This window comes from Eufriesea mexicana, unplaced genomic scaffold (genome assembly GCF_001483705.2).
Source record: "Eufriesea mexicana isolate 0111107269 unplaced genomic scaffold, ASM148370v2 scaffold7348, whole genome shotgun sequence".
Classification (NCBI taxonomy): domain Eukaryota; kingdom Metazoa; phylum Arthropoda; class Insecta; order Hymenoptera; family Apidae; genus Eufriesea; species Eufriesea mexicana.
Window position 1 is genome coordinate 86105 of NW_016915156.1, and position 8248 is coordinate 94352.

An 8248-nucleotide genomic window follows, 5' to 3' on the forward strand; every position below is an offset into this window, starting at 1 on the left:
TCGTTGCACCGACCTTGACGCACGGAAATTTAATATTTACAGAAATGAACATACTTTTGCATCGAACTTCGCAAAGAGATATTGCGACGAAACGAAAAATACGTAAGAATTTACATAACACGCGTTCGGTGCAGAATATAAATCGATAAATCACGATAAGCGAATTAATTTTGTGCGATTGGAACTTCTTGATCGAGAATGCGATCGATCGTTCTCTGTAGCGCGCGGTGTTGTCAATCGCAATTCGCGATCAAATTAAGTGCTATACTCATTTGATACCGATCACTCGGTGTTTGACCAAAAATACACCCATCGGATCGAATTTTGGTACGCAAAGCTCGCAAATGAACGAAAGAAGATATTATAAAAATAAATTGTTTTCGGAATGGCGTTTTCCTTAAAAATATGACAACTGAACTTTCTTATAATTAATACGATACAAAGATGTCGTTTTGTACACCTGTAAAATCGATTTCGTAACGACAACAGCTTTAACGAAATACTAATCATGAATAAAACAAAACTGCTATCTTCGTCGTGCTTTGTATGAATAAGAGTTCATAAAATATAATTACCAAAAAGGCCTGATGTTATCGAACCTATCTCGAATAATAGTCGCATCGTTTGAAACGTACGTTGTTATTCTAAGAAATCATAGCTTGAACGTAAAATAACGTCGTATAGGAATTCTATTATCGTTATTCACGTTACATCGTCTACGCGTAACGTGGCGTGTAATCTATCGATTGGATATTAAATGCAATATATCGACCTATCGGTTACTCGATTAAAACGTTCCGATAAAGATAATCGTTAAATCTGAAATTTGTGCGACACGATGCTTGCAAAACATAGGAAAAGCGACGATAAGTTGTTTCATTTTCGTTGTAACGTTTCATCGGAATAATAACAATCTTGTACACTGTATTACGTATCCGCGTGTTACCGGTTGTATTTATCATGGCTAAAGAAATTATCGCAAAACGGAATGTATGTAGGTACATATCGTGCGAAAAAGAAAAAAACAAAACAACTAGTTTCTAAGTATTCGCGTAAGGTACGAAGCACAACGCAAAAGGATCACGACGACGATAATTGAAGGTTACACAACAGGTTGTCGTAATATTTAGCAATGTCGGGTTAGAGAGTAGCCGAGTTTCCTGCGAGTCCTGCGACTCTCTCGACTCGTCGCATAGGCCTAGAACTGCCTAGAACCTCGGACGAACGTGGAAATTTGCTCGTGTCTTCCCACCATTGTGTCGTCGCATTTCTACACGCTGTTACATTTCTTAAATTACATAATTGGTTCGAACGCGGTATAATCGTTGCCGTATCGACTGTCGCTCTTATCTAGCCTTTCCTTTTTATACATCGCAAAAACTCGAAGACACTTTTACCCCGATGGCGTACACGCGCATTCCTAGATGTACAACGAGAGAATAAGCGATACGTTAAATTCGACAAAGAACGATAGGAATTAGCGATGACGCGCGCGTTACGCGTCGCGCAACGTCCTACACTTTCTCCGCGTCGCGTCGTCGTGATCGTCCTTGGTGTGCGCAATTCCCACTGTAGTTAGCGGGACAACTGTATAGTCTACCGTAACAAGAAACTTTTTTAGCATTCGATCGAATCGGTATGCGTTCCGATCTTCACACTTTCCAGCAATTCGGAAACGTTTTCGCTCGTTCTTCGCCTAACCTTTAACGAACCCGCTTTAAAAGTATTTTCCGTGTATACGCGTGTACGTGTACGTGTACGTGTACGTGTACGTGTACGTGTACGTGTACGTGTACGTGTACGTGTACGTGTACGTGTACGTGTACGTGTACGTGTACGTGTACGTGTACGTGTACGTGTACGTGTACGTGTATGTGTGCGTGTACGTGTACGTGTACGTGTACGTGTACGTGTACGTGTACGTGTACGTGTATGTGCGTGTATGCGTACGTGTTTAGAGTCCGGAAAATTTCGCAAACTCGCATTGTATGCCTGGGTATTCGGGTTTACTCGTGTACGCGTGAACAACGACAGCATTTTGCGCTGATCCGGATACATCCGCCAGGACGCAAGGATTCTGACTACCAGTATAGCGAGATAAGAAAGAGCACCGCGCAGCATAGCCGACAAGACTATCGAACGAGATGGACAAGAGCAACGGTTATAATTTCTGTACGATGTCGAACTTGTCCTTGAAGCCAATCGATTCCTTCTTCGGGTCGTATTTCTTGCGGGCAGCCAGCTGCGCTCTAAGTTCCTTGGCGCTCATCTTCAGGTTCAGACCCTGTCGTGGCTCGTTGCCGGCGACATTCCCGTTTCCGGTACCATGCACGTGCGCCATCGTCGTCTCGTTCCTGATGCCGTTCCCGTTCTCTCGGCCAGCTTCCTCGCGTTCGCTCTCGTTCTCGTTCTCGTTCTCGTTCTCGCTCCTGGTCGACGTTCTCGTCGCGTTGGCCGACACCGTGCTGCTCTCGCTGTGCGACGTGTCGTTCGAGGCACTCGATTTTTGCACGTTCTGAAAACAAGCATCATCCTTTACTCCGCTGCCTTTGCACGCTTACGTGTCCCGTCGTCGTTGTATCAAACGTTACATAGTATACGTAAAAAGAAAGAAAAAAGAGGAGGAGAAGGAGGAGGAAAATGGTAAGGAATGGTAAAAGAAACTCTCTCGTGGCGTATCAAGGTCGATCGGGTTGCAGCTACTTTTTTTCCAACCGCGCGCGTTTCGCGCGTTTCTTGACGATTGAAAATGGGTGGAAAGGAAACAACGGCGGCACACGGAGGCAATCTCGATGGGAATTTTTGACGGTGAAAAAGATTGGCCTTAACGAGGCGCGGTCGAGCGAGACAGTTCGATTTTCCGTTACACAACGCGAGTGTTTCACTTTAACGCCTGCCGATAGAAAGTAAAAGCGTGGACGCGGCAATTAATAGACGCGTTGCATCGGTCGCATTGTTCCTCCTTGGGGGAATCGGAGGAATCTCGCGAGCGGACACGGGGCAGGCAGGACTCGCGGCATCGGTCAAAATCGATGGACAAATTCGTGGAAAGAAACTCATAATGACCTTGGCTCCTGATGCAATATTCCGAACGGTACTTAAAGGAATTCCATCGGCTAAAGGCAAGCGCGAGGGAAAACCGGTTCCAAACTACACACCGTTTAAATCTCTTCGAAATAATGTTAGTCGGTTTGTCCTTCTTTCGGTACGCTCTTATCGCCCCCGGAATTGAAAGACTCACTTGTCCCGAAAATGTCCGGCGATCCGATCGCCACCTACGAAGCCTGCACTTGGCATGTCCCGTGCTTGGGCCGTAGCAACAGCTTGGGTACAACTGGTAACATTGGGGAATTAATGGCGATGATGCAACGAACGAAAACATTCGATATACGGGCGAGTGGAATAACGCTATGAATGGCTAACAGCGACACAGACGAAACGTGATGTAACAACCCTGTGTTTGGAAAACTTGGAGTTTCGGTGGAGTCGGGTATGGCTACAAATGACACCGGTATTATCCCGTGGTTCGATCGATCGCAGCCACGACGAACTTGTTTCGCACGTAATCGAACAGGGTTAGGATCGATCGTGACTGTAATGTTGGTGCCGAGGCGATTAATCATAGCGAGTATGTCTTTCGAAATTAAAGCGGAATGAAACGGAATGAAACGGAATGGAGCGGAATGAAACGGAAGCGCCGTCCTTGTCGAACGTCGCGTGTGTAAATGGACTGAGAGAAACGGGGGAAAAAGACGCGACGATGGGAGAAACGGAGAAAGAATTGGATCGAAGAGAGACGAATCGGCTGATGGTGTGCCGCTGTCTGGTCACGCGTACATTTAATTATTCTTCGAGCAGAGAAACACGATGCGCAAGCAATGCCCCGATTCCTTTCAGGAGGGGGATCCCCGTTATATGCATACGCATTCGGCCTGGCTTTTTGGCACGCTTTCTTTGAAAATCGCTTGAACGCGGCACACACGGGAATCGAATAAGAGCGGATAACGGAATTTTAAAGCCTAGTCGTTGCCATGAAAGGATTTCACCGATTTTACCGTGGCATCGTTCGACTCTCCGCCGCTGAAACGGTTCACGCCGCTTCGCGAAAATCTCCAAAGATTTTTTCCGCTCGTTGCAAACGATTTTCCCTCTCGTTGGTGCACCGTGCATGCCGCACTCTTGCTCTATTGCGCAATGGAAAATGGTGACAGGAAGTTGACCGGCAGCCTATACAGAGGCAATTAATTATTTACTACGCGAATGATCGGGCTCGCGGCAACGCAACCTTTTAAATCGTAAATAACCACGAACGTACGTACGCGCTTGTCCAGCTGGACGAGCCGAACACGCCGCGAAGCCAGCGCATTCGTGGAAACGAGTTATTCCCCTTGTCTCGAGTTGTTCTGCTTTACCCCGATGCATACAAGTTGGCGCACAACGCAAACACGAGTTGCACGATCGCGGATGCGCGTGCATCTTCGATTACGTAGCGCGGAACAAGGCGAAATTTACGTAATTTCGCGGTGGAAAAATGAGCGGAAATCCGGCAAATCCTATCGACGGAGGACGAATCGTTCGATCGCGAGATAGCCGCCATGATCGGGACGCGCGGGACGAGCGCGTATCGCGGCAAGACGATCGAATCCGCGGATCCCATGAAGACGAATTAAGGCCAGTGACGTGCCATTTTCTAAAGGAGCAACTTCCGCCGATTAACACCGTAATTGTTACATCCGAGAATGCCTACGATGCTGATATCGTTGAACGGCTATCAGCCTCTCGCTTCCACCGACATCCCGCGGCATCAGACCTGCAGATAAAAATCCTCCTCTTCCGAAGAAATCGCAATTTCTTCCAGAAAATCCAGCCTACGCGTTGTACCTAGAACGAGCAAGAAACGAATCTCCTGATACGCTTTCCTACGTGCCTTATCGCTCACTGAACAAAACGAATGAGTCATTCGGTGCTGCTCGTGAACGTTTACCTGCGACCAATGAATCGCACGGAAACAAGGAAATTAATACCGAAAGAGGAAAATTGGTTTTTCTACCAAGTCCGTTCCTGGAAAATACAGGATAAGACAGAGACAAAGACGCGTGCAGAGAGATAGGGTAGGGGAGGGGAGGGGAGGGTGGAAGAAACAAAGAATTACTAACGAGGAAACGATATGGTATACGATTGCGAGACCTTGAGAAAAAATTCCCAACTATTTGATTTTGCTTCGTACCAAAGCCGAGACTCTCGTCGAGCGTGACATGGAGAAGTAAATAACGAAACGTTCGAACGAGTATTAAATTTCGATCCACTCGTTTACCACTCGACGCGGTAAAATATCGGCGGAGTAATATCGATCGAGAATCGTTCGCTTAATTTTTCCCAAGGTTAAAAACGGTCTAGCGAACCGGGGAAAGGGAAGAATTCGAGACGACGTCGCCTGAAAGAAGAAGGAAAGTTCTCGTTGCGTAGAACGAACGATCGAAAGCAGAAGGTAAAAGGCAGAAGGCACGCGAGGATGAACATCCGCGGAGGCTGCGATAATGGTATCAACGCGCTGAACGCGTTATCGTACGATGGCGTCCCGCCGGAAAGGAGACAGCGAACGTCCATATCGCGAGGTCTTCGTCATTTTTAAACAAGCGAGTGCTACGAGTATCTACGATTTTATTACGATTCTAAAAGGTGGAACGCGCGATACAAGGCGATACGCAGAAGCTCGCAAACACTGATGCATGCGTTCGCGTGTTACGGCTGTCTAGCTATCTCGACATCTGTTTAGTCCGAACATTATTTTTGGCAAAAACGATAATAATTCTCGCGACGTCGGATGACTCGAGATTCGCTCGGGTTATCGAAGAAACACAGGTGACTCAGTGACCGAGCTTTCTCGGAATTAACGAACAGTTTTTCGCGTTAGCGGTAAATATATGTAGATACGTTGGGACAGCATCGCGCGATTCGTTGGCTTTTATTTTCGAAGTGTAGAACAAAAAACCACAATTCCCTGTCATTTCTACTTGTTTGTTCCAGCGTTCGCATACGGCGCGGCAAGACGGCGTTCCACGTATGGCGCGCTAACTTTTTTCCTCGTTTCTACTAGCCAACTGCGGTAAACACAGATGTTCGAGAGCGCAGCCTGCTGAAATATTTACGGGCTTATCTCTGAATACGTAAAAACCGATCGTCGCGTCTTTTATTTCGAGAAACGATAATACCGCGTTGTGTTGATAAAGCGAATCGCGGTGCAAATATCGCGGCATGATTATTTATAAAATGAAAATTCACCTTGGTACCGAGTAAAATATTCGCGAGAATATTATCGAGAAACGGAAAAGCCATTGCAGGAAACCGTGATTTATTATTCCGAGTAAATCGATGCGTTTGAATGACTCACGTCCGAAGATATTATCTCGGAACAATACGTCAGTTCTTAATTAAATTGTTCAATTATATATCGATCAGCGTTTGATAACGGCGAGAAAAAAATGGCGTGTAAATTTTAAAATTTCGAAAGATTACGTTGAAACTTAAGTATCGGAGGAAAAGAGATTTCGAACAAGAAACGCAGAGATATCGATCGCCTACCTGTGTTAAAGGTGTGATTCTATGCGAGGAGTCGGAACGGAATAGTCGAATGACCGATATACCGAAGCAACAGGTGGATCGACTCTCTCGCCTTCGTTATGGTTTTCGTGCGTCGGGCAACAGGTAACTTCGGAAACTTTAATTCGTTAACGGAGAAACCGAGGAATAAACGGTACGTACCTCATCCGTGGAGGCATTGCTGCCGTTCAGCTCTTCTTGCTCCACTACTCTTGCTCTATTCGGATTCTTCTCTGGGGTCTGGATCACCTTGACGTTCGCCATGGTGCCCTTGATAACGATGTTGTTGGCCCTGAAATATTCGTCGGCCTCTTGATCGACCACTAGAAGCTTCGTTTTATTGGGGAAGGCCTTTATGCGTTCAACAACCTGTTTATGGGTCTCGTTCGCGATGTTGATCTCATTAACCTCGATGATTCGATCACCTTGCCGTAAACCAGCGGCCTGACTAGGAGAACCATCATCCACCTTACCGATAAATTGGCCATTTTTTCCTTTTTCCGCGTGTAGGTTGAACCCATAGCCGTCAAAATCGTCCCACTTGACGATATGGCAAAGTCGTGCACACGGAATCTTATCACCCTTTAAGGAAGACATGTCTCACCCTCGTAATAGTGTAGCGCACAGAATGAAACGGAAAGCGACCGAAACGAATCGAGACTAACCAACGACTAGGCGACGAAAGAAAACGAAGAAAAGTAACGCGCTACACGGATGGCTACGAGAAAGTTTGCACACCGTGTCGCACCGCAATCGGTAACAAAATTTTCTCCGGTAGATCGACGATCGAGGCGCGGTCTCACGGTTTGTCCGTATCTCATACGGCGGCTGATTGACTAGGTGACTGGTTAGCAGGCAGGTTCGGCCTCGCCGATTTTCGTCTTCACCTGCCACGAGGCGATTATTCGAACCGACTGGCGGTATGCACCGTCGTGAGTCAAAGTGAATCGGTGAGCACTAGTGTGGGGGATTCGAAACTTTAAGGTTGGTTCACGCGTACGTGCGATCACGTGGCCAATCGCCGCGAAACGTATAACAATTGGAATATTTGAAAATATCACGGATTTAAGGATAACCGATCGAGAATCGCACGATCTTTTATAATACCAAGACCGAAATCGTACGAGGCACTGTCGTTCGCTTTGGTTAGGAACTAAAGACACGAAAGTAAGCGAGAAAGAGGAAGAGAAGGATTGAAAATCTTAAGAGAAGGGGAACTAGAACGAAGGTGAAGGCGGCACACCGATTACGCTGATATAGTGGGGTAGCTCGGTGCTGTTGTTACTCACGCGACGCAAATATAGCACCATCTATCGGTAGACCAGCAAAATTAAGTTAAATCTATTAACAAAATTGATTATAATTTTTCTATTTTTACGTTGTCATGCTATTTTGTAAATTATAATTTTCGGTCGTATTACTCCAATTCACGCTTTTCTTTGAATATTATGATATTCAGCGTAATTATTTTGTTTATCGCTTTATGAAAGAGGAGTCTAAACATTTGTTGCAAACGCGTATTTAATGAACAGGGATTGCATTAGCATATAAGATAAATTGAACAAGGAAATTATCTTCTCGCCATAAAAATATACCGTCCATGTGGTAAAGGAAAATAGTTTAAATTATTAAAATTTACTCGCAAAGA

General features: G+C 45.8%; 1 protein-coding gene across 1 annotated transcript; it reads right to left on the reverse strand.

Annotated features, from left to right (window-relative positions):
* Window positions 1-1895: 1895 nt before the first annotated feature.
* Window positions 1896-7759, reverse strand: LOC108552602 (Na(+)/H(+) exchange regulatory cofactor NHE-RF1). The gene is made up of 2 exons (XM_017907234.1): window positions 6763-7759; window positions 1896-2515 (listed from the first exon to the last, which is right to left on the reverse strand). The coding sequence occupies exons 1-2, from the start codon at window positions 7195-7197 to the stop codon at window positions 2162-2164; spliced, it is 789 nt and encodes a 262-aa protein (XP_017762723.1). The 5' UTR covers window positions 7198-7759; the 3' UTR covers window positions 1896-2161.
* Between the last annotated feature and the right edge of the window lie 489 nt (window positions 7760-8248).